This window comes from Triticum urartu, chromosome 1A (assembly GCF_056163025.1).
Source record: "Triticum urartu cultivar PI428250 chromosome 1A, HENAU_Tu73, whole genome shotgun sequence".
Classification (NCBI taxonomy): domain Eukaryota; kingdom Viridiplantae; phylum Streptophyta; class Magnoliopsida; order Poales; family Poaceae; genus Triticum; species Triticum urartu.
Window position 1 is genome coordinate 119,526,488 of NC_141873.1, and position 27,064 is coordinate 119,553,551.

The window sequence follows — 27,064 nt, forward strand, 5'->3', positions numbered from 1 at the left end:
ACACTAGTCCGGATCTGAACACAACCCCAGATTTCGAACACACAGATATCATCGGAGGCTCAGCTACCGAAATAACACCGTCGGCCCATCTCATTATGGCAGTCATTGCCCCATGGACCGAACCCTTCTTGGCCTACCTTAATAGGAAGGAACTTCCCGAGGATCAGAATGAGGCCCGCCGCATTGTCTGACGTTCGAAGGCCTACAAGGTTCACGACGGAGAACTCTATAAGAAAAGCGCTACCGGAGTCCTTCAAAGATGCATCTCCGAGGAGGAGGGGCGGCAACTCCTGGCTGAGATTCATGCCGGTCTCGGCGGGCACCATGCCGCAGCTCGGGCCCTTGTTAGCAAGACCTTCCGTACAGGGTTTTATTGGCCGGCGGCCCGAGAAGATGCACAGGACCTTGTCCAACGTTGCGTCGGATGCCAACTCTTCGCCAATCAAAGCCACATGCCCCCACTACCCTACAAACAATCCCCATCACTTGGCCTTTTGCGGTCTGGGGACTAGACATGGTTGGACCCCTTAAAGGAGGAAGCCATAAGAAAAAAAATATCTGCTGGTCATGGTGGATAAATTCACTAAGTGTATAGAGGCCAAACCAGTTAGAACGGCTGAGTCCGGGCCGGTGATAGAATTTATATCCGGCGTCGTACACCGTTATGGTGTCCCACATAGCATCATCACTGATAACGGCTCTAATTTCACAGCCGACAAAATGAAAACCTGGTGCGCTAATCTAGGATCAAGCTCGATTACGCCTCTGTCTATCATCCGCAGACAAACGGTCAAGTCGAACGAGCCAATGGTCTTATAATGAGCGGCATCAAACCCAGGCTGGTGTGGTCTTTGAAGGGATGAGATGCGCACTGGGTCGAGGAGCTTGACTCCGTACTCTGGGGGCTACGGACCACGCCCAATCGAACTACCGGATACACACCTTTTTTCATGGTGTACAGCGCAGAGGCTGTGCTACCCTGCGATATTATACATGACTCACCTTGGGTGCGCATGTACGAAGAGAGAGAGAGAGGCCGAGCTCGATCGGCAGGACAGCCTAGACGCCCTGGAGGAGGAGCGTGACGTCGCAAAAGCCTGTTCCGCATTTTATCAACAACAGGCCCGCAGATATCAAAGCACAGAAGTACGGGCCAAGGCTTATAACATTGGCAAACTCGTTCTACGCTTGCCGGAGAAGAAAAAGGACAAACTCAAGCCCAAATGGGAGGGTCCCTTCATCATTGCCGAAGTCCTCACCGGAGGAGCGTACCACTTGCGTGATGCATCAGACAATCGCATCAAGCCAAACCCCTGGAACACGGCCAGACTCCAAAGATTCTATGCCTAAGCGTCGAAATCTTTGTTCGTCTCCTTCTCCCTGCTGTTTCCATAATACTTTTTTTCTTTCTTTCTCTCTCTCTCTTTTAGTTTTTCTCTTTAGCCTTAAAGCTTTCGTGCGGTTAGACCGCGCACCTCGGACGCACACATATGCCTTGAAATATGTACATCCATTATACCTGGGGGCTTCTTGTACAGAAGCTTGCTATTACTCTCCGGGCATCAAGCTCATCACATATGCGTTTTTCCCCATATTGACCTTTTCTTCGCCATTATATGCATCGATATGACTTAAGTTTTGGCCAGGCTAGGTTGCCTGGCTCCTGTGCTTATGCCCTACGTTCTCGTTAGTTCGGCTAGGGCATAAAGGGAGCACCTCTGCGATTGTTACTGTCGGGTCATTCGGATGTGTACCTTAGACTGGGTGAAGCCGAAAGCTAGCGTTCTTAAGGGAATATTCGGTTGGTGAATTAAAGATGTTTTTGCATTCGCTCCATTTGCGAACCCCCAGAAGATATATATATATACTGCAATTTTTTCAATCATAGTTCGGACATGCGCTCTAACGCATGCACACCCGGGAAAAGGAACCCTTAATGAAACTATTCTCTCTGGAAGATGTTTCTTACATAATGTAATATAACATAACTAGCCGGATACAACTTGTCTGTTCAAGCAACTATGACCCCTACGCCTGGTTGCCACGCATACCCCGGTCTATTCGGCCGCACGGGTATTCAGAAACACTCCACGCCTTCGGGTCCAGAGGGCAAAGCCAAAAGGTCTGCCCTGACAATAGTTCTACAATTCTGCTAGACGGAAAAATTAACAGTCATTTCGACTCAAAAATTTCCTCCTCTATACCCTCCAGTAGGCTATCTAACTTACAATCCCGCTGGGAATATTTGGCAAATACTGCTACTTGGTGAAGGAAATATGCCCTAGAGGCAATAATAAAGTTATTATTTATTTCCTTATATCATGATAAATGTTTATTATTCATGCTAGAGTTGTATTAACCGAAAACATAATACTTGTGTGAATACATAGACAAACTAAACGTCACTAGTATGCCTCTACTTGACTAGCTCGTTAATCGAAGATGGTTATGTTTCCTAACCATAGACATGTGTTGTCATTTGATTAACGGGATCACATCATTAGGAGAATGATGTGATTGACATGACCCATTCCATTAGCTTAGCACCCGATCGTTTAGTATGTTGCTATTGCTTTCTTCATGACTTATACATGTTCCTGTGACTATGAGATTATGCAACTCCCGTTTGCCGGAGGAACACTTTGTGTGCTACCAAACGTCACAACGTAACTGGGTGATTATAAAGGTGCTCTACAGTTGTCTCCAAAGGTACATGTTGGGTTGGTGTATTTCGAGATTAGGATTTGTCACTCCGATTGTCGGAGAGGTATCCCTGGGCCCTCTCGGTAATGCACATCACTTAAGCCTTGCAAGCAATGCAACTAATGAGTTAGTTGCGAGATGATGTATTACAGAACGAGTAAAGAGACTTGCCGATAACGAGATTGAACTAGGTATTGAGATACCGACGATCGAATCTCGGGCAAGTAACATACCGATGACAAAGGGAACAACGTATGTTGTTGTGTGGTCTGACCGATAAAGATCTTCGTAGAATATGTAGGAGCCAATATGAGCATCCAGGTTCCGCTATTGGTTATTGACCGGAGACGTGTCTCGTTCATGTCTACATTGTTCTCGAACCCGTAGGGTCTGCACGCTTAACGTTACGATGACAGTTTCATTATGAGTTTATATATTTTGATGTACCGAAGGTTGTTCAGAGTCCCAGATATGATCACGGACATGACGAGGAGTCTCGAAATGGTCGAGACATAAAGATCGATATATTGGACGGCTATATTCGGACACCGGAAGTGTTTCGGGTGATTTCGGAGAAAACCGGAGTGCCGAAAGGGTTACCGGAACCCCCCGGGGAAGTATTGGGCCTTAGTGGGCCTGAGGGGAGAGGGAGGGTAGCAGCCCAGGAGGTGGCGCGCCCCCTCCCATGAGGAGTCCGAATTGGACTAGGGGAAGGGGGTGCGGCCCCTCTTTCCCCCTCCCTCTTCCTCTCTTTCCTTCCCCCTTCTCTCTTCCTAGTTGGACTAGGAAAGGGGAGTCCTACTCCTACTAGGAGGAGGACTCCCCCCTCCTTGGCGCGCCCCAAGGGCTGGCCGGCCTCCTCCCTTGCTCCTTTATACGGGGGCATGGGGCACCTCTAGACACACAAGTTGATCTTCATGATCGTTCTCTTAGCCGTGTGCGGTGCCCCCCTCCACCATAATCCTCGATAATATTGTGGCAGTGCTTAGGCGAAGCCCTGCGACGGTAGAACATCAAGATCGTCACCACACCGTCGTGCTGACGGAACTCTTCCCCGACACTTTGCTGGATCGGAGTCCGGGGATCGTCATCGAGCTAAACGTGTGCTAGAACTCGGAGGTGTCGTAGTTTCGGTGCTTGATCGGTCGGGACGTGAAGACGTACGACTACATCAACCGCGTTGTGCTAACGCTTCCGCTTCCGGTCTACGAGGGTACGTAGACAACACTCTCCCCTCTCGTTGCTATGCATCACCATGATATTGCGTGTGCGTAGGAATTTTTTTGAAATTACTACGTCCCCCAACACTTGGGCATACACCAAATTAACAGGAACTTCCTTCCCGTCTGACCCTAATGGTCCGATCCGAGCCATATGATTCGGGTCAAGCTTGGTGTACCGTGTCTTCACCATGGCCCAGGCTTCTCGAGCCCCTTCCCGGCAGGCTGATATTTTTCACAATCGAAAGCGCCGCTGCGCCCCCTTGAATAGCTCTAGGAGCTCCTCCATCTTTCCTGGAGGGGAGGCAGCTGGCCACAAAGCTTTGGCAACGCTTCACATCACCTGCCGAGCTTGCTCATGAATACGCGACAGCTCTTGTAGCAGATCGCCTGAGAATCCGGACATCTCATCTTCGGGACAGCTAGTCAGCATACCTACAGATATAACTCTGTCAGTTCCTGATATCTCCGAACTATTATAAAGTAAAGTCAGCCACATATTGAACATGCCACCACGCAGCCTTTTATTCTCCTTCACGGAGTCGGCCAGTTGGGCCCGTACATCTTTCAGATCCTCGCCCAATCGGGTATTCGATTCCTGAAGCTTGTTCTTCTCTAGTACGACTTTTGTGACCACACGCTCGTCCGCGGCTAGCAGCTTCTTGGCTTCTCGTTCTCCGTCCTGGGCAGCTTTTAGTTGTTCTTGCAATTGACCTAGTGATCCTGATAGGAGGTAAGCAACCGTGTTTAACATTATTGGTATACCATTCTGTTTTCTCGATGGAGGGGAACATTACTAGGAGACGCCTTCTTGGATTTCTCCAGTTCGGCACGGGCAGCAGTTAGCTGCGTCCGGCACTTTTCTAGCTCTTGGGCTAACAGGTCATTCTTCTCCGTAAGAACCTGGTTATACAACGATACGTAAATCAGTTGTACCAACTGCTTCAAGTCTCGAGGCTACTGTCATATGGTTATCATAGTCAGAAAAAGTAAAATTACCCGCACATCTTTTAAATGCTACATTGTGGCTCTGTTAAGCCCATCTCGAGCAGCTCGGATGTATGCATTGGCCGAGCTGAAGGCGTTAAATGCTTCTTCTGAAAAGCCGAGGTCTTGTAAAATGGCCCTGCAGCACCGATGATTCATGGCGCTCTCCACTTCCGAGTTAGTGACGGTTACATCCTCCGAATCCTTGGCTGGGGGATAGTCCGGCGTCACCCCCACATCAGCCCTCGTCTTTACGGCAGGATCTGGGTCCTGGTTGTGGGAAGTATGACCAGCCGGACCCCCGGTTATAGTCCGACACACTTTTTTTCCTGACACAGGATAAACATAAAGGTCACAGTTGGATGTGACTGCCAAGGTGCATATTTGCAAACGCATACCTCTTGATGAAGGCTCGGCCATATCTTTGTTAGCCTTCCTCTTCAAAGGCTTGCCCGGTGTGGGGGCCACTCTCTTCGAAGATGCCCCTGGGGCAGCATGACGCACCGAGCACCTCCCCTTTTGAGCACAGGACAGTGTGATGGGTGAGGCAGTATGAGAAAACTTTTTCGGATGAAATATCTCTGGACTACTTACGTGTGAAGCGGGGAGAAGACTGGGATAATCGGCGATGATGGCCACTTCTGTGCCGTCGTAGCTCGTTTGGTAAAACACCCCATTAGCAAGCACCACGAATATATCCGGATCTTCTTCGAATCTGAGGTCGAGGTCCTGATTGTGACCCCTCGGGCTGCGAGGCAGGGCTGTAAAGCCCCTCGGAAATCTTTCGCCAGTGCTGTTGTAAATGGATGGGTTAGTGTTCGTTGAACATAGCTCAGGGAGTAGAATGAGTAGAGCAGAGGAGTTCGGAACTTACCCAGCTAGGAGGACTATACATGGAATATCCTTCCCTGCGCTTGATGCGCAGGAACTCCTCTTCCTCCCCTTTGAACAGTTCGGCCAATATTTTGGCCAGGGCGGCAGGGGTGTCTGGACCTTTCCTGCCGCAGCGGGAGGCACCATCTTCCCCATTATAGTGCCACATGGGAAGTCCTCTGTATTGGAGTGGCTGGACTCCCCGCACTATGGAGGTCGCCATTACTTCAACCATCGTGTATCCAGACTGGGCGAGCGTCCTTATCTTGCTCAAGAGTTGGCGAACCTCCGCACTATCTTCCTCCTCAAGGCTCCGAGGGCGCCAGCTGTGACGTTTCTTCAAGGGAACGCTTGTGAACTCAGGAAGACCCCTTCGGGCTGGGTCTTGGAGTACGACGTCCTCGATGTAGAACCACTCGGAAGTCCACTCTTTAGACGCCTTCTTTGGCGTGCCGGATAGGTATCCGGTCTCGGCAATGCGCCATATTTCGGCTCCGCCCACTTCAAATATCGACCCCTCATGGTTACGCGGGACAAGACAGAATAACTTTCTCCACAGTTCAAAATGGGCCTCACAACCCAGGAATAGTTCGCATAAAGCGACATAACCCCCAATGTGCAGGATGGCGGCTGGAGTAAAGTTATGCAGCTGGAGGCCATAATATTCTAGAAGCCCTCGAAGGAATGGATGAATTGGAAATCCTACGCCCCTTAGCAGATAGGGGACGAAACACACTCGTTCCCCCCGGATGGATTGGGGAAATCCTCTGCCTGGGTTTTGCCGTCAAGGGAGGTCAACCCTGCTCGAACAAGGACATGGGGGAGAAACCCCTACGTTTGCAACTTCACCAGCTGACCGTGGGATACGGAGCACCTCTCCCACTCGCCTCTCTCTAGGCCGCAGGGATGGGAGGAGGAGCTGGGAACGCTAGACATGTTCTTTCCTGGCAACCTTTGGGGATTTTCTCTGCGAGATGGTTGAATGGATCTAGGATCCAGTCTCGTTAAATAGACATTATCCCTCGCGCGGCCGGGGTGTTATGTGCAAAAATGCCCTGACCTTTCGCATCCGCTCGACACGTGGAAGCTGAAGTTGTTGATACACAAAAGCCGAAGGGTACAGACATTGAATGGAAAGCCGAATACTACTTGGAGGTCATTGGTGGAGGAACCCACCTTGCAATGCCGAAGACAATCTATGCACCGAACACCTCGCCATTGAAGACTGGTTCGGGGGCTACTGAAGGAGTCCTGGACTAAGGGGTCCTCGGGCGTCCGACTTGTTAACTATGGGCCGGACTGATGGGCTGTGAAGATACGAAGACCGAAGGTTGCACCCGTGTCCAGATGGGACTCTCCTTGGCGTGGAAGACAAGCTTGGCGACCAAATATGTAGATTCCTTTCTCTGTAAACCGATCTTGTGTAACCCTAGATCCCTCCCGTGTCTATATAAACTGGAGGACTAGGTCCGTAGATAGGCCGAATCCTTATAATCATAGCCAGACTAGACTTTTAGGGTTTAGTCATTACGATCTCGTGGTAGATCAACTCTTGTAATACTCCTATTCATCAAGATCAATCAAGCAGGACGTAGGGTATTACCTCCATAGAGAGGGCCCGAACCTGGGTAAACATCGTGTCCCCTGTCTTCCGCTACCATCGATCTTAGACGCACAGTTCGAGACCCCCTACTCGAGATCCGCCGGTTTTGACACCGACACCTGCCTTTGTGTAGATCGAGCCCACGTCGACGCCTCCTGCAATCCCCGCTGACTGCAGCAGGGCCACCGCCGCGCCCCGGCCGCCGCTGCCCGCCATCACCGCCGCAGGGGACCAAGATCGGGCTGCCGCCACCTCAAATCCGAGACGCAGAGGAGGTCTGCCGCCGCCACGCCGCCGGGCCTTTACCAAAGGCCCGACGACGTTGCCAGCGGCGGCGGAGGGAGGGTAGGCCCAGGAGGTCGAGGGAAGCTCGGTGGTGGCCACCCGGTGCGGCCCGGCGGCGGCCGCACGGGGGCAGGGGAGTAGGGAGAGTCGCGTATCATTTAGTATACATGAACGTTTCTCAATACGAAAGAGAGAACAGAAGAGAAACAGTGGCGGATAAGATCTTCTACTCCACACAGCTTGCCATTCTCCAGCTGTCGATTCGATCAGTCCTTTCTAATTCTGTAATTGTTGGCTAAATTGTCTTCTTGATTAAGGGGCCCTTAGTCTTCCATAAATAAACGAAAAATGGGCCACTAGTCTAATAATCATTTTTGCTGCGGAAAAGGGACTGATGTGAGACGCACCAGATCCCCGGGCTCTCCATGGAGCACATTGACGTGGATTCCGCTCCCAAGCGGGCGAAGCTCGCCGGCGGCGGAAACGAGGACCGCCTCAGCGCGCTCCCCGACGACGTTCTTCTCGACGTCCTTCTCAAGACCCGGAACGCCGCCGACGCCGCTCGGACCAGCATCCTCTCCAGCCGCTGGCGCCGCCTCTGGGCCTTTCTCCCGGAGCTCCACTTTTCAGACGGCATCGACCCTCGCCGCATACGCCCCGCCCTCGCCGCCTATGAAGCGCCGGACCTCCGCTGCCTAGTCGCCATCGTCCGTGGCGCCTCCCCCAAATCCATGGCGGCCTGGCTCCCCGTCGCCGTGCGCCGCCTCTCCGGCGATCTCGTCTTTCACAACACGACGAGTTGCGGGGAGTGGGGAAGAGGCGCCTTTCAGTTGCCATGCTTCGAGAACGCCACCGCCCTCAGCCTCGACCTGGGCTTTCTTGTCCTCGCCATGCCGGCTTCTGGTGTATTCGTCCGGCTCACCGATCTCTCCCTGGTTTATGTCCAGCTAAATCGTGTGAACCGGCTTGGTGACGCCATCTCGTCGCCGCGGTGCCCAGCCTTGCGGAAACTCACCGTTAGCCATGCCCGAGGTCTGCCTACATTCATCATCCACTCAGAGTCTCTACTCCAACTGAAGCTGAGTAATCTGCATACTTTAAAGAAGCTAACTGTAGTGGCTCCTGCACTTGAAGAGCTAACTCTGAGCTCCTGCCTTGCTAGTGTTATGGATCCAAGCCAACTGGTTGTCAACATTTCAGCTCCTGAGCTGTTGGTGCTCAAGTGGAAGGATACTTACGATCCAAGCTTTTTCGAGCTTGGCGAGATGGCGCATCTTCAGTGTCTGGACATTGGCACTTTGGTTGTATATGGATCTGGTAAATTTGTGTACAGTCCCGATAGCCGGATACTCTTGCAGTGCTGTGAGGCCATACACAAGCTAAACCTCAAAGTGGTCCATCTGTCAGTGAGTGCATTCTTCTCTTATGTGGAGCTATTCCATCACTGTATCATGCTAGCAAGTCAATAGATAACAAGGCAAACATGTTGTTCAAGTAAAGAAAATCTGTCAGTTGGGTATTCGATAATTGCCATGCAAAATTTTGATCTGTATTGAACCCTACATCATTTATCAGACTAACTCGTTAGCTTATAACAGTTGACATTTGGGTGTCTAATCACTCCATAAATAAGATGTTTGTGTCCTTTTCCAACTGCTGTATGTGATCTTTCCTATGTGGCTTCCTATGAAATGACAGCGCATGGTTTACAATCAACACTTATCGGAAGACATGACAAGGCTCCCAGAAGTTACATTCCTGAACCTGGTGGTAACGGCATTGTCGCATTCCTTTGGAGCCTGCTTATTCAATATTCTCAGGATGTGCACTAGTGTAATAAAGCTTGCAATTGATATGTCTTGCAACTATGAAGTAAGCCTATACTCTATTGGGTTATTTATCTTTTGCAAAGTGTTACTTGAGTGATGCCACCTAATTTGATTTGTTGGCACAACTAGGTGTGCTATGCTAGTTGCCCTACTCCTGGTGTGAGTTTGATGCTGATACTCTGTTGTAAATAGGCTTATTTATCACGTGCTTACAAACACCTTGCTCTTCAAATTTGAAGAAGTGGTATGCTACTTGGGTTGCTAGTAGGTTTCATTTGAGTAAAATGTAAGTCTATTGGATAGCACTACATGGCAAGTTGACGAGTTATTGGCCGGCTGGCTCAATCTTGACAAAGCTGCTAGACTCAGGTTTGCATAAGTGATTGTACTAAGCATAGTGTATGCATTCCGTTAAAAGTTACATGGCCAATGAAACTCTAGGGTCCACTGAACACCTTCTTGGATATGGGTTATACATAGCACAATACCAGAGGATTGTGCCAATTTCATTATAATACGTGTAATACCTTTTTCTCCTTGCGCATGACAATCATATTTTCTGCCATAGGCAGTATTGTCAGCGACATATCTTGGGTATTCAGTGGGTTTGATAATTTACAGTTTCCTCTTATTTTACTCAATTATGCTCTTACTAGACTGATATGCCGTTTCAGGAGGAATGCCCATCTGATTGTTTTTGTGACCATCCACCAAACTGGAAATTCAAGGATCTCATACTGGATCGCCTCCAAGAGGTAGACATCATCAACTCAGGAGGAACTGGACATGAAGTTGCTTTCCTGGAGCGGTTATTCAGCTGGGCAACGGCGCTAGAACAGATTACAGTAACTTTCGATGAGACAATCACTGAAAGCATGGCCATGAAGGAGTTCCGCCAGAAGTTACTAAGCTTCTCCAGGCCAGAGATATGCATGAGATTCTTTGTGTACCGCGGTTCCGAGAAGGTTCTGTATGTGCCAGAAGGCTAGCTCGGCACTGGCTTGTCACTTGCACTGTCTACCGTAGTTTTCTTCTTGGTATAAGCTGTGTTCTATGCGCAACACCGAGATGCTAGATTTTGGAATGTTGCAATGCCATCATCGTCATCATGCGTACATGCAAACCTGGAGCAAAAAATGTGACATTTTGTACACTGGAGGTTCAGAAATATCAACCATACCTTTCTGAAAAAAAAGATCAATCGGGTTATGCAATTTGTTACCCTTTTACAGCAGAAAAAGTGATGTCACTTTTGCCCAAAAATTCTATTTCTCGTATTGTCGCCAAAAACTATTTACTCAGATTTATCAAAACATTCAAATATGCCTTTGTCAGATTTATTGTAACTTCGAAATAGCCCGGAGAAGTATACAGTTCATCTTTTATATATAATAAGATTCATCAAAACCTTGAAGTGTTGTCCATTTGACCAGTCAATCCCGTTGACTCTTATTATTAGAATGGTAAAATAGTTAACTACTACCCCCCTTGTATTTTGTGTCATATTTTGACCATTATTTTATCTAAGTTTTGTATAGCAAAAAAATATCATTAAAGTACATTGAAATGCAAATTCAACAATATAATTTTTGGCGGCATGCATTAACATCTTGCGAGTGAAATATATGGTCAAACTTTAACTTCAAATACGAAGGGACTTAAACCCAGATAGAGATACTCCTTCCGTCACATAATATAAGATCATTTTTGATACTACATTAATGTCAAAATCGCTTTTATATTATAAGACGGAGGAGTAGTTATTACTAAAGTTTAACTTAAAAATTATAGTACAGATACAACCGCATGCATTTATACGAGCATCCATGACGTAAAAGTTATTCAGCAGCAGCCTACCAACTAATTAAAATGTTTGTACTCTTCCTGTAAAGTACTCCCTCCGTAAACTAATATAAGAACGTTTAGATCACTATTTTAGTGTTTTAAACACTCTTATATTAGTTTACATAGGGAGTACTGGCGTGCTTCAGCATTCAAGATTTGCAGGTTGTTCACTGGATGAGCTGCTCCCCTCCCTCCGACTTCGAGATTCTTCACGTCCAACAGGAACCGGAGAAAGTCCACCCGCGACGAGCCCCCGTCCGCCAGCGCCGCCTCCGCCTCGTCCCTGAGACCCCTTAGCCGCGCCCTGAGCTGCACGACCCCTTCCTCGCCCTCCGTCGTCATCACCAGCCTCACCTTGGCCTCCACCTCCTCCGCTCCGACGAACCCGTCCCGGTAGCCCTCCAGTTCTAGCGCCACGCCCATGCCGTCCCCCGCCGTCATCCACACCTTGTTCATCTTCTGCTCCGCGTACAGCGGCCAGCACAGCATCGGGACCCCCGCCGCCACGGACTCCAGCACCGAGTTCCACCCGCAGTGCGTCACGAACGCGCCCGTCGCGCGGTGCCGGAGCACCTCCACCTGCGGCGCCCACGACTTGACGACCATGCCCTTGTTCTTGGTTCGCTCCAGGAACCCCTCCGGGAGGACCGCGTCCAGCTCCGGCTCCTGCTCCTGCTCCGAGTGCTCGTCGACGTGACCGGCCGCGGCCGCCGGCACGCGCACGCACCACAGGAACCGGTGCCCGGACCTCTCCAGCCCGACGGCCATCTCCTTGAGCTGCTTCGCCGAGAGCACGCCCATGCTTCCGAAGCAGAGGAACACCACGCTGCCGTCTGGCTGTGCGTCCAGCCACGCAAGGCACTCGTCGACGCCGTCCTTGCCTTTGTCGTTGCCAGCGCCGGCCAACAACGGCCCGACGCAGTAGACCGGAGGCATGTTCCGGCCTGGGTCCCGGAGCGACCGCACCGCCCGGCTCTCCAGCTGCTCGAACGTGTTCACCAGGACCCCCATGGTCTCCGTGTTGCACCTCCAGATCTCCGTTATGGCCTTGCACACCTCGCCCTCCGGGTGCTCCAGCATCACCTCGGTGAAATGAGACGCTGGCATCGGTGGGACGCCGAGCAAGTCGAGGGGCGTGTCCCCGAGATCCTTCAGTCCCGTCTGCCTGCCGGCGACCAGCGCCGGGAACTGGGTCAGGGCCGACAGGCAGGAGGCGCAGGAGGCGAAGAATGTGTACACCGGGACGCCGGCCGCGGCGACGACGTCAATGGCGTCGACGCAGAACATGTCAATGACCGCGGAGTGGAGGCGTTGACGGGGTATGGAGCCGAGGAAGGCTCCGAGCGGCTCGTTGCACCGTCGCAAGAGGTCGAGCAGGACCAGTAAAGGGTGCTTGCTGTCGGAGCTGGTGGCTGGAGGAGCAGGAGGCGGCCGGAGGACATGGAAGCTGATGGACGGGTTGGAGGCGACGATTCCCTCGATGGCCGTACGATCGGTGGCGGTGGTGCCGTAGCCAACGAGCACCACGGTGACGTCGTAGCCGTGCTTGAGGAAGGCACCGGCGAGCTTCGTCATGGGGCCGACGTGGCCGACTAAGGCGCTGGGGTACAGGACGACTGTCTGATTCATGGTTCTCGCTCCTCCCCGTCGACCCTGTGGAAGATGCAGCGAGTTGATTTCGTAAAACTACGATGGCTTAGATCGACTCTCGACATGACTACTGTAATTTGTACTCGCAGGCAGAATAATTGAGAAGGTGCAGCTACCATGTCCATGTTTAATTGCTGACAGTGACTGTGACGGGGGGCGATGGGAACGTATGTGGTTTAAAAAGAAGGGATTGTTCTCAGAAAAGAAGAGTACGTAAATGATTTTTGCCGGGCCACCGGCTGAAAACAATAATCCAACGAGTAATGCTAGACCTACAAATGGTTTAACGTAATCCTTACGTAATTAGACAGCTGGCAAGTTTTGATTAGCGTTAAAGAGAAGGCGGGCCCCACCCCACTTAAAATAGGGGGGAGAGAAGTATAGATAGAAAGTTACATAAAAGTTTACGTTAGTCTTCGTAGATGTAGTATTATCGTAATCCAACACCCCAAAGCCCTTATATGAAGACTTGCGTAACCAGCCTATTAATCCTCGCCAACTATTCTAGCCCCCATAAAACGTACCTTGCCAACTATTCTAGCCTAGGGATGGCAATGGGTATGTATTACCCACATACCCTGCGGGTAAAAACTCTATTAAGGTAAGGGTACATGACAAAAAATTGCCCATGGATACATAAATAGGGAAATGTGAAATTCATCGGGTAGAGCGGGTACGAGTATGGGATCGTATAGCCCATACTCACGTACCCATGTACCCATATAAAATATATGTGAACTCAAAATTATCTCTATGCTTTGTTGTGAATTTGTGAACTCAAAATGTATGACTGTGTGTTGCTCTTTTGATGTGTTGTATTTTACAAGAAAGTGATGTTGTTTATTAAATGTGTTGTTTTTATAATCTATTGTATTTATAAATTATGACTATATGTTATTGTTTATGACTATGAGTTGTTCAAATTGATGCTATGCAAATATGGGTAATTTTACCCGTGGGTACCCTCTACCCTGCCGGGTAACGGGTATGAGAAAAAATTGTACCCATTGACGGGTATGGGTAAGGGTGATGGGTAAGCTTTGGGGTGACGGGTAAGGGTATGGGGTGGCTCTACCCATACCTAAACCCTGTGGGTGCCATCCCTATTCTAGCCCGCGTAAAATGCACTCTCTCCGTCCCGAAATGTAGGACGTTTTCCCCTCACTTACAAATTTCCGAGCGTAACGAAATTTTCGACGTTTCCACTTTTGCCTTCGCGACCACTCCCACTCCTCTCTCGTTCCTCTCTTCGACAGCCCCAAATCCATAGCTCTCCCACTCCTCCCCAGCGTCATCACGACCTCCCTCAACGTCTCCTCTCCCATTCCCCTCGCTCACCTACTCCCCTCCAAAGATGGCATCGTCATCTCTCCTCGTCTAGTGTTGTCTCCTCTCTTCCAACTATGGCTTTTTTACTCTGGCGGATCTGAAGCAGTGATGGGTACTGGAGCGGCGGCAGCGACGTTGTATCTGAAGCGACTGGCGGCACCATAGCAGCGGCGGCGGCGCTGGATCTGAAGCGGTTGACGATACCGTAGCGGTGGGGGGAGCAACTATGGCGGCCAGTCACCCACTACCACGACCAGCACAACGACGGTGAGTCCTTGTGCTTGTCCTCTGTACTGATGCTACTACTTAAGTGATGATGTGACGGAGTGGTTCTGCTCCGATGATGCTATTGTAGTTCTGTTCTAGTGATGGTGCTGTTGTGGTAGTTCTGCTCTAGTGATATTGTTGCTTTAGATCTTGTGAAGTTGTGATGGAGGTCAAGTCCAGTAAAGTTCTTGTGCTGGAGTAAACATCGCTGAATTTTGCTCGTAGTGATGTTCACTGAATTTTGCATGTGAACTTTTGGCCGCTCCTTGTGATGTTTACTGGATTTTACTCCATTGACATATGCTTGTAGTGATGTGCAAGTAGTGAAGTTTTACTGAGCTCACTAAAGCTTGTGCTTGTGCTTCAGATCTGCTTTTTGCTTGTGAGGAACAAAGGGAACAAAAGGAGTATTGCTCTAGTGACTTGCTTGCATGCTTCCTTGTTGTACATTTTGTAGGAGTAACTTGCATGCTTGTTGTACATTTTCAGTTAACTGTACATTTTCAGTTAAAATATGTTTGCTTGTTGTATGCTTGCTTGCTTTCCTATTGTACATTATGGAGGAGTATTGGAGTAGTTAGAGTAAGCTTTCTTTTCTCTTTGCGTTGTTGTAGTCCAAGACGATGGATCGATGTTGTTGCTGCTGATGTCTGCACCATGTCTGAAGAAGAAGACCTCTCTGTGGACCGATACTCTGTGGAGTACTGTAAGCATGCACACTCTGTTCTCGAATGGAATGAAATTATTTATGTGAAGTGTGTTTTTTCATGCTCCTGCAGTAGTAGCTCTTCATTTGAAGTGTGATTCATACTCCTACTTGTTCATGTGATTGTTTGGCTTGTTCATTTGGAATGGAATTTGTTCTTCATGGAGTACAACAAGAGTGGTAGTCGCAACTAGAAGTGGTTGTTCATGTGTTGTTGTTGATGCAATTGTTGTACTCCAACTGGAGTAGTTTTAACTTCTGGTAGAGTAGTTAAAACATGGTGTAGTAAATTGTAAAACTTTAGTTAGAGTAGTTAAAACATGTTTTACTTGCAGTAGTAGTGGTGGCCATCTAGTTAAAACATGTAATACTACTTGCAGTAGCAGTGGTGGTCATCGAGTTAAAACATGTAATACTACTTGCAGTAGCAGTGGTGGTCATCTAGTTAAAAATGGTATTTGCAGTAGTAGTGGTGGTCATCTAGTTAAAACATGTTATTTGTCGTACTTGGGGTATTAGATGGAGTATAATGCTCTATAGGATTTCTTTTCTTTTAGAATTCCTTTTCTTTCACTCCTCTCCTCTCCACTCCTTTCTGTAGGAGTAGGGGTAGATGACGTGCTGTATTATGGAGGAGTATTCTGTAGGAGTATTATAGTTATGGGATTTGGATGCAAATTTCCAGTAGTTAGAGTAAGCTTGAGTTTAATTAAATTTGGATGCAAAATTCAGTTAAAAGCTTCTGTGAAGTTCAGTGTGAACTTAACTGAATTTATACTTAACTGAGTTTGTAGGAGTATAAATGGATTTCTTTTAGGATTAAATTTCTTTAAGGATCAGTCTTAGGATTTCTTTTACTTTAGGGTTTCTCTCCTCTCCTTTCCTCCTTCTCTCCTCTATTATCTCCTCCCCCCCTCTCTTGTCTCCTCTCCTCTCTCTTCTCTCCACAAAAAGTTCCTAAGGATTAAATTTAGGAATTTCTAAGTTCCTTCTCTCGTCCCCTCTCCTCTCTTTTCTCTCCTGTTCTCTTCTCCCCTTCTCTCCTCTCCACACAACTTTGAAAAATTCACAAAGTTCTTCTTTACACACACAAAATTCAGAAACAAGTTTAAGAAATCCACAATGATGCATACAAATATATGGATCACATCACAAGTCTCTCATCAAGCCTCTCATCACAAGGAGTACAAACATATGGATCACATCACAAGCCTCTCATCACAAGGAGTAAAAACATATGGATCACATCACAAGCCTCACATCATCCAACATCTCATCACAAAGCCTCTCATCATCCAGCCTCTCATCACAAGCATCTCATGACCAAGCCTCTCATCACAAGCCTATATGTTCATCTTGTTCTAGATTCTCCAAGGCACTGTAATACACTTCACATGGGAAATGAATCCTAGGAGGTAGAATTCCATCTCTTTCAAATATTTACTTGTTGACATGAGGAATTTTGTAAGCATTTCCTCCTGCATGATCCATTACTTCCACCATACATGTTTGCATTGTTAGGAAGATTCTGTTGAGTTTCCCAACTTCATAGTCATCGACTTCTTCCTCTACCCCTTGAATTAGCTCAGGGATGGTGGTAGGGTCTCTGTAGTCCGTTAGAGACTCTAGGGATCTGAAGTACCCAAGGTCAAGAGCGTTCAAGTTGGGATAATTTGGGGGTTGTTGCATTAGTTTGATGTCCATACCAGTCTTGTCGAGGAATTGTCACAGCAGATGTCCTAGTGAAAGGACTTAAGCGTGGAGCCATCGCAACTAGGAAGCTTAAAGGGGTTAAAACGGGACAAAGGGCACGAGGGTTTATACTGGTTCGGCCCCTTGCGGTGAAGGTAAAGGCCTAATCCAGTTTGAGGTGGTATTGCTTATGTTTCGATTGCTAGGGATCGAATCCGCTTGAACTAGCTTTCGATCTGTGGTTACTTGTCCTGAACCGCCGCCGGGTCGTCGCTTTATATATAGAGGCTGATGCCCAATGGCTCATAGAGTCCCGGCCGGCTCATAAACAGTGTCCGGCTCGGTCTCTAACTATTCCTGCCTTACAATACAAGTTATGTACATATGGCGGTTTATTTCTACGGGCCTTGAGTCACCTTTGGGTCTTGGTCCCTTATCTAAACTGCCATCTTCCAGAGCTGTCTTGGGCTTCATGAATCGCCATAGGTATAACCCGACCCTTCCTGGGCAGGTCATACCCAATAGTTATATCCGCAACATTAGGCCCCAGATTGATTTGAACTGGTTCATGTCAATCTTCAACACTTATAGAAAACCTTCTGATCTTCATTGTGCGAGAATTTGTAACCCGCCGTGATGTCATCTTCTGGATTTGCGATAACCCGCCATGACGTCATCTGCCATTACTTCACACTTTATCCAACGTATCTCAATGGATCCTTATCTTAATGACCATCCCGAGAATCGAGGTGTTCTGGTAGCTGGATAACCATTTTTGTTTCGGCCTCCTCATTTTTCGCGCCCACTTAAGAGTCTTTCCTTATAAGTAGGCACGACCGGTCTTTCCTTATTCTTCTCCTTTCCAGCGTCTTCTTCCTCTCGCAACCCTTCTGTCGCTCGAGCTCCGCCGCCGCCGCAGAGCACCTCGTCTTCCTCAACCTCGGCCGCTGCATCAACCTGAATCAATGCAGAGAACGGCGGCCACCCTCCGCAGTAGATCTACAGCTGTAAGTTTTGGTCTTTCCATACCTCATATCAGCATTAGGGTTTGCAAGTTTCTCTTGTGTTCATCGTAGTTCATCTTCCAGGCTGTACCGCGAACTTCTTTGATCTGTAAACGGTGCTACACCAATGCGGTAGTTCTTGTATTTCCACTGTTGATAATAGTAGATCCCCTTTCCTGAAAGGAAAATCTTGTGAAAGCTCATGAACTCATCTGTACTAGTTTTTAGGTCTAGATTTATTTTTCTTTATTTTCCTGAACAACCGTTGATCCAAAATAATAGCTGTAGCTTGTGAAACTTGTTTATGTAAGACTTAGGCCAAAACTGCATTTGTTAGATCCACCTAGCCATGGCGGCTCAAACTGTTGAGTTAACTTGAAATGCTCAACAGACATCATCTGACTTATCATGCGTCTTAAATAATTTGCACTGCTCATGGCGGTTTGTAATCTGACATAATTTAGTCATATACCATTAGGCCCCTTTGTAAACCGCCATCTTGAATATGCACTAGAATACTTTTCCTCTCCGGCTTAAGTTTGAACAGGCAATTTTACTCTTTGTTAGGCTTCTGTCTTCATAATGCCGCCCAAAACACCCATTACATGAAATTGGGTCAAGTCCATCGTCATAGATAGCACATTTGACGATTTTGTGAAGACTGTCTATCTGCCAAAGAAGGAAATCATGTCCTACCGTGCACCTAATCCAACCGAAGAAAAGCCTCAACCTAAAGAGGGGGAAGTCATCGTCTTCACTGACCACATGTACCGAGGCTTTCCCCCACCCGGCTTAAAGTTTTTTAGAGACGTCTTACACTTCTTTGACCTCCGTCCTCAAGACATCAGACCAAACTCCATGTCTAATATTTGCAACTTTCAAGTGTTTTGTGAGGTGTATCTTGGAGAAGAACCCAGCTTCCTGCTCTTGAGAGAGTTATTTTATTTGAACCGCCAGAATGAACGTGCCAACGGGCCTAGTTTGGAACTTGGTGGGGTCTCAATCCAAAGACGGAGAGACGCCATTTTACCTTATGCAAATTCACCAAGTCACCCCAAAGACTGGAACCAAACTTGGTTCTATTGTCAAGACACTTCTCCGGCTGATGAGAACCCTCTGCCCAGCTTTCGCGCCCTGTGCCTCGAGTCTAATCATCCTCTACCAGACAAGTTATCCGCTGTTGAACGCCAGAAGCTCGCCCCTACCATGGTTAAAGTGAAGGCTCTTTTGGGGAATGGTTTAAGCGGTATCGACTTGGTCCGGGTTTGGCTTGCCTGGCGGATCATCCCATTGAGCCGACGTCCTGGTTTGATGTGCACCTACACATGCGAGAAGAATGATCCTTTGCGGCACAGCCCTGATGATTTACCTAACGACGTCATTGATAATATGACAAAGTCGCTTTTGAACAAAAGCCTAGCAGACTGTGGCAAGGTGGGCTTAAGCCCTTTCTGCAAAGCTAACCCGACTCCAGCGGTAAGCCACTAAATTGAGCATGTTTACCTTCATCCACGATGTTTTGTCTTTACTCAGACTTTTGCCGATTTTCACAGGCTAATGACAAATTTTTGAAAGAAAAATATGATCACGAAGCTGCAAAGAGAGCCAGGAAGGCCAAGAGAGCCGCTAGGAAAGCCGCCGTAAAAAAGAAAGGAAACAAGAGCAGCGCTTCAGACTTGCTTCGACTAGAAGATACCTCTGAGTCGGAGGTAGCCCTTGACTCTCTAGGCTCCTTTTTTAACCACCTTATTGACACTGATTATCATCAGGAGGACACGAGAACGAGTAACAGAGTGGATGAATAGGTAACTATTATTTCCTCCGACTCCGAGCCTTTGCCAAGATAGAAAATCCGAAGAGTTAACCCGGAAAGTAATATTTTCACATCCTTTAGCTTATCAAGATCCTCAATTTCTTTTGAAGTGACAGATTCATGAGAGCCGGAGGCAGACCCGGACCAGTAAGGACGTAGAACTCTCATCCGGCTTACCAAATACACCAAGGAAACGTCGGAATGAGGTCACCTCCAACTTAACTCCTTTTTATCCTTTGGCGGGTCTCACTCGTCAACCACTCAACTCTTTTGACTCAAATTATCAGGACACTTTGCCTTCCTCCGATGACTCGCTCCAGTCCAACATGCCGGCTTTTAAGACCGCTCCAGGGTAATGACAATTTACTTATCCTGTATTCATTTCAATTTTTATATCTGTACTAACATTTTGATCTTTATGCAGCGGAAAAGTGAAGCCCAGTAAGAAGGTGAAGAAAAGCAAGCCGGCCGAAGAGCCATCTTTCAAAGAGCCAGAACTCCAGACGGCCGTTCCTGAGGCCTCTGTTCCTGAGCCGCCGCTTGAACCGGCGCATGACACACCAACATCAACTATTGACTCGCCTGCCGATCAAACCGCCGATGGTTCTGAAAACCTTGAAGTCTCTAGCCCGGCCAAGACAGACGACCCACAGGATGCTGATGTTGTAATCACCAAGACTGGCTACACTGAGCCGAGGAGACCTACTGTGCTAGCCAAGTGTTCTGCCAAAGAAGAGCACCTGGAACGTTGTAAGGTCAGATTTGACGTTGCTGATTATACTCACATGAGCATTGGGGAAGTTTTTTCTGGATATCTTAGCCAAGTGCACAACAGCCGTGACCTCGAAGTTGATATGGTGAAGCAAATGCACCAGAAATTTGAGGTATAAACTCTTTCCCTTCACTGAATTATCCTTACTATGCCAGCCCCCAAGTCTAGTGCTTATGATGAATATGTTGTAGACTTAGAACAGACGTATGAGCATTAATAATATCTTTTGGTCAAACCTGTAAAAAATCCGGCTTAACCCGTAGCCCCCAAAGGCCGGTTTAACCAATATGAATGAGCCGGTCCTTCGCATGCTTGTACAGAATAGTCCTTGTGTAGATTTAACAGCAATATGCATTAGCCCCCAAGTGCCAAGTACTCTTGCTTGCAAAGTGCTTGGGACTTACTCTCATGAACCACCACTTAGATAAAACATTCGTTAGACATTAGCCCCCAAGTGCCAAGTGTTGTTGCTTGCAACAAGGCTTGGGACTTAAGATTGTATGCTAATATTCATGTTTTTTGACCCGGTATTTACACAGACCACGACTACTCAACTGCAATCAGAACTGTCTAAATTGAAGAACCGCCTGGGGGCTCAGGAGACCAAAACTCAAAAGGCCAACTCCAAATTTGAATTCAGCGTGGCTGAACAGGAGAAACTGAAGTCCGAGGTTGAGGTTGAGAAAAAGGCTCGGGCTGAAGAAAAAATTGCCTTAACCCAACGAGTTGAAACAGCAGAAAAGGCTCTTGAAGAGGTGACCACTGAATTATCCGGTTTAAAACATCATGTATCTCAAATGGTCTCAGCAATCTTTGGTAAGTCGCCCTGTAAGTGTCAAATAATAAATCTTTCCAGTGATCATATGGATTGACATTTAACTTGCATGATATTTCTACGTAGGCCCCAAGAGCTCCAACCTCAACAAGGACATGCGGGTGAAGCTGGAGGCGGTTATACGCTCGTGGAACAACTTTACACTGGATCCCAGCCATTACAAGAAATATGTTAACTAGTGACCTTCTGTCAGTGACCCTGGAAGAATTGGTCATAGATCTACGACCATTTGAGACCAATTGGTCAAAAGTTGCTCGGGGGGCTCCAAACCCTCAACTATATCGACCGTTTTAGCCATAAAGGTCGTAATTTCCTTACACGAGATGGTCATAAAGCAGACATCACTGATCTGCTGCCTTATTTCTAGCTGATCATGACCAATATATATGGTCATAACCTTGTAAATTGTGGTGGATTGCTATGACTAGGCGCCACCTCATCAGTTTTGCCTATGTGTCATGTCCATGTGTCAATTTTTGCCCTAGGTTGTGAAGCAACCTATATTTCTGTCACTCCCAAAATTCCTGAAAAAATCTCATAAATTCTTTGGGTCATATCTTCGTCAAATATGTAAAAATGCTTCCTTGCCTAGTTAAAAAATAATTCAACAATATTCATTTTCCTATTCTGTTCAAAACATCACTTTGTGAAGGAAGTACTATTTATATATTCTTGATTGCCCTCAAAATTTTTGGGCACTCTTTCCTATCCAAACCATTGCTTCATGAGAAAATTCAGCTCCATTTGCCAAGTAAATCTTCCTCAGCAAATTTCCAAATTTTTTATTCACCTAGAAGTATTGTGAAGAAAGTACAAGATAGAAATATCGTAAAGAGTTGAATTTTTGCCACATATTCTATATGCCAAAGTCATAGCTCTACACAAAAGTTTAGCTCTATCTAACAATACATGTGAGCTCACCATCGAATCTTTGTTTCTGGTAATATTTTTAGTTTGTGAAGCAACTACATTTTGTATTGCTTTATAATTGCTGAAAATTTACCAGGACATTACCCTGACTATAGAAACCCCCTACACCAAATTTTAGCATAATCCAATCATCTATGTAAGCCCAACTTCAATTTCTATTTTCTGTCCAAATTGGCACATTACAAAGCAAGTGCTATCTAGACACCTCCTATTGTCCTCAAACTTTTTTGCCATCTTAAATATACAAATCATTGCCACATTCCAATATTCAGCTCCATTTGCCTATTAAATCTTCCTCAGTAAATTTCTAAAGTTTCTATCCAGAGAGAAGCTTTGTGAAGGAAGTACAAGCTAGGATTATCCAAATGGTATAAATTTTTTACAGTGCTTTAGTATGCCCAAATTACCATACTCCACAAAATTTTAGCTCAATCCAATTATCAATTTGAGCCCAGCTTCACCATCCATATTTCTGCCCGATGTGGTACTTTTCAAAGGAAGTACCATCCAAATTCCTCCATTTGAGCTGAAAATTTTCCAAGACAGTCTCCCTAGTAGATGATCATCCTCATCCAAAACTCAGGCACATTGGCCTTGTGAATTTCTCGTACCGCTAATCAAACACTTGGCTGCTAATTCCTGTTTGAGCATAGTTCGGTATCGTCCTGAGATTCTTATGTTGTTATTTTATTCCTAGCATCTACCTGGGGAGTGCCCAACCTACTAGACATGCCTAGGCTGCCCAGAACGCATGGCAACGCCACGGTCACGCGGTGACCAAGCGACGGGCATGCGAGTCTATGCGCTTTGGAGTTGGGGCCCTGGGCCACCGTCCAAACCTCGACGTATCACCACCGAACCATGTATTTATGCTTAAATAGATACTTATGTACCTAGAAATGATTTTTGGAAAAAAAATAAAGAGCAAACTATGAGGCAATTGCAGTTCCAGTTTTACCCGCTTCCTCCTGAATCGGCGGAAATTTGTCTTTTTCACGAGAGGTGGATCGAAAATTTTGACACCCAACCATTTTTTCAATTGTGAATTATATATGGCCTAGTATTTTATAAAAATGATTTGGTCCAATATTGCAACAAATATATGGTAGGTCCTTCACAAAAAAACTCATTTCGGGTACTCGAAAAATGGAAAATGAATTTTCCGTGCAATGAAAATGAAAACTCCCTTAGGCAACATTGTTTGGAATTCGAAGATGCACCCTTGTGCACAATATGAGGTCATTTGAACAAACTATGCCATGAATGTGGCCATAAAATTGATCATTTGGCTTGAAAGCCATGAATCTTCACGCATGATAGCTCATTTCTGAGAACACATTTTTAAAATAATTGCCATATTACAAGTTTATTATTTTTCCTAGAAACTTGGTCACATATGATGACACAATGCGAAGGTTTTCCAATTTTTTGATTTTTTTGAATTTTTTATGCCCGTTTCAAAATGCGGTCAAAACGACGGGCTTCACCGTTCCTGGCTAGTGGTTGAATCTTGGAAATTTTTTGATGTTTCTCTGATTAAATAAATAATTATGTACCTAGAAATTATTTTTGGAAAAAATAAATAGCAAACTATGAGGAGCTACAGTTCAAATTTGACCCACTTCCTATTGAATCGGCGGAAATTTGTCTTTTTCATCAGAGATGGATCAAAGCTTCTGACATCCAACATTTTTGTCAATTGTGCATTAAATATGGCCTAGTATTTTAGAAAATTGATTTGGTCCAATTTTGCAACAAATATATGGTAGGTCCTTCACAAAAAACTCATTTTGGGCACTCGGAAAATAGAAAATGAATTTTCCTTGCAAAGAAAATGAAAACTCCCTTAGGCAACATTGTTTGGAATTCCAAGATGGACCCTTGTGCACAATACGAGATCATTTGAACAAACTATGCCATGAATGTGGCCATAAGATTGATCATTTGGCTTGAAAGTCATGAATCTTCACACGTGATAGCTCATTTCTGAGAACACTTTTTTTAAAATAATTGTTGTATTACAAGTTTATTATTTTTCCTGAAAATTGGTCACATATAATGACACAATGCGAAGGTTTTCCAGTTTTTTGATTTTTTTTTGAATTTTTTATGCCCGTTTCAAAATGCGGTCAAAACGACGGGCTTGACCATTCCTAGCTAGTGGTTGAATCTTGGAAAACTTTTGATACTTCTCTGATGAAATAGATACTTATGTACCTAGAAATGATTTTTGGAAAAAATAAATAGCAAACTATGAGGCAGCTACAGTTCAAATTTGACCCGCTTCTTATTGAATCATCGAAAATCTGTCTTTTTCATGAGAGGTGGATCGAAACTTTTGACACATAACCATTTGATCAATTGTGCATTATATATGGACTAGTATTTTATAAAAATGATTAGGTCCAATATTGCAACAAATATATGGTAGGTTCTTCACACAAAAAAACTCATTTTGGGCACTCGAAAAATAGTAAAAGATTTTTTTGTCCAAAGAAAATGAAAACTTCCTTAGGCAACATCGTTTGCCATTCCAAGATGCACCCTTGTGCACAATATGAGATCATTTGAACAAACTATGCCATGAATGTGGCCATAAGATTGATCATTTGGCTTGAAAGCCATAAATCTTCACCCATGATAGCTCGTTTCTGAGAACACTTTCTAAAAATAATGGCCATATTACAAGTTTATTATTTTTCCTGGTAACTTGGTCACATACAATGACACACTGCGAAGGTTTTCCTATTTTTTCTATTTTTTTATTTTTTATGCCCATTTCAAAATGCGGTCAAAACGGAGGGCATGACCGTTCCTAGCTAGTGGTTGAATCTTGGAAAACCTTTTGTGTTTCTCTAATTAAATAGATACTTATGTACCTAGAAATGATTTTTGGAAAAAATAAAGAGCAAACTACGAGGTAGCTGCAGTTCAAATTTTACCCGCTTCCTTCTAAATCAGCGGAAATTTGTCTTTTTCACGAAAGTTGGATCAAAACTTTTGACACCCAATCATTTTGTAAATTATGCATTATATATGGCCTAGTATTTTATAAAAATGATTTGGTCCAATATTGCAACAAATATATGGTAGGTCCTTCACAAAGAAACCTCATTTTGGGCACTTGAAAAATAGAAAATGAATTTTTCGTCCAAAGAAAATGAAAACTTTCTTAGACAACATTTTTTGCCATCCCAATGTAACACCCCGGATGTAACTTACCATATTTGTAACTCCAACTCTTGCCATTTCCAGCTTTAAGTTATGAGATTTCTTTCGTGGTTGGGTTTTGGCTTCGTTTTGCATTTTGTTCATGTCATGCATTCCATATCATGTCATCATGGGCATCTCATTTGCATACGTGTTCCTCTCATGCATCCGAGCATTTTCCCCATTGTACATTTTGCAATTCGACACTCCTACGTGCACCGGTGCACCCCTCTTGTCTCTTTTTGTGAGCGGGTGTTAAACCTTCTCGGAATGGACCGAGATTTACCAAGTGGCCTTGGTACACCACCAGTAGACCGCCTGTCAAATTTCGTGCCATTTGGAATCCGTTTGATACTTCAACGGTTAACCGGGTAACCGGGAAGGCCTCTTGTGTGTTGCAGCCCAACACCCCCTAAAACGGCCCCATAATCCATCCAAACCACTCCCATGTCCTCCGTCGTCGGATCACGATCATGTGGGCAAAAACTACACCCCATTTGGACACTCATACCTCCTCCTAGCTATATATATGTGCACCCTGTCTAAATTCGCGGACGAAACCCTAGCTCTCCCTCCCTCTCGGCCGCCGGACATGTCTGCGCGCCGCCGGACAACTTCGCAGCCGCGCCCGCGCCAATAGGAGTGCGCCACGTGCCCCGTACACCGCCCCACTCCGCCGGCCCGGCAAGGCCCGGTTCGCCCCCCCCCCCCCCGCGCCTCCCTCCAGTGCGCTGACCCGCCGCCGTCTCCTCGCGCGCCAGCCGCCGCCCGCAGACCCTCGCCGGCGCGCCACGCCGCCTGGAGCTCCCCGGCCGCGACGTCCATGCTGCCGTCTCCTCCGACCCCGCGCCGCCGCCCGGCCTCCTCGCCGTCGACCGCACGCCGCCCCTCGCCGGATCCCTCCTCTCCGGCCGTCTCCCCAACTCCGGTGAGCTCCGACCACCGCGGCGACGAACCCCGGTGTTCCTCGGCTTCCGTGCCTGAAACCCTATATCTGGGAATTTCGGAGGTCGTTTTTCCTCTAAGTCCCTTTTCTGCATTATTTTGTGCCCCTGTTCTTCGTGCCATAACTCCATGACCATAGCTCCATTTCATGCGCATGATATATCAAAATGTTCATTGCGAGATGCTCTTCATTTCATTCCATTGTGGCATGCTTGTTTGAGTTCATCTAGGAGCCCAAATCATTGATGCAAGAGTGCTATAAAATGTTCACTCCTGTTACTTAGCAGCTTATGATTATTTGTCATTTTTGTCACATTTGTTGTGTGCATCATATGGGCATGTGCTCTACAGGTGTTTTGAACTATACCATGCTATATTTACAGTGGTGCTTGCCATGTATTTTTTTGATCAATGTGGTGACTAGCACAAGCATGCAAAGTAGCCTTCGTGATATTACTGATTTTAGGGTCTTAGGATTTTTGCTAAGTCTTTTGTCCGCTTTTATTTTTTATGTCATGTAAACATGATACTATACTGAGATCCATGCTTGTTTCGAGTATCTTCAG

General features: G+C 46.4%; 3 protein-coding genes across 3 annotated transcripts; 2 read left to right on the forward strand and 1 right to left on the reverse strand.

The window, feature by feature from the left end:
• The first annotated feature begins 8,008 nt into the window (after positions 1-8,008).
• LOC125550446 (putative FBD-associated F-box protein At1g05080) lies at positions 8,009-10,653 on the forward strand. Its single transcript, XM_048713446.2, has 3 exons — positions 8,009-9,077; positions 9,370-9,543; positions 10,175-10,653. Exons 1-3 carry the CDS (start codon positions 8,097-8,099, stop codon positions 10,487-10,489), a joined length of 1,470 nt encoding a protein of 489 aa, XP_048569403.1. The 5' UTR covers positions 8,009-8,096; the 3' UTR covers positions 10,490-10,653.
• A 604-nt stretch (positions 10,654-11,257) lies between these two features.
• Positions 11,258-13,098, reverse strand: LOC125550436 (UDP-glycosyltransferase 88B1). Its single transcript, XM_048713435.2, has one exon. The coding sequence runs from the start codon at positions 12,972-12,974 to the stop codon at positions 11,454-11,456; it is 1,521 nt and encodes a 506-aa protein (XP_048569392.1). The 5' UTR covers positions 12,975-13,098; the 3' UTR covers positions 11,258-11,453.
• Positions 13,099-19,199: 6,101 nt separating this feature from the next.
• On the forward strand, positions 19,200-21,592 carry LOC147990315 (uncharacterized). The gene is made up of 7 exons (XM_087538000.1): positions 19,200-19,427; positions 19,547-19,702; positions 19,923-20,012; positions 20,094-20,158; positions 20,231-20,690; positions 21,118-21,394; positions 21,480-21,592. The coding sequence occupies exons 1-7, from the start codon at positions 19,200-19,202 to the stop codon at positions 21,590-21,592; spliced, it is 1,389 nt and encodes a 462-aa protein (XP_087394126.1).
• The last annotated feature ends 5,472 nt before the right edge of the window (positions 21,593-27,064 follow it).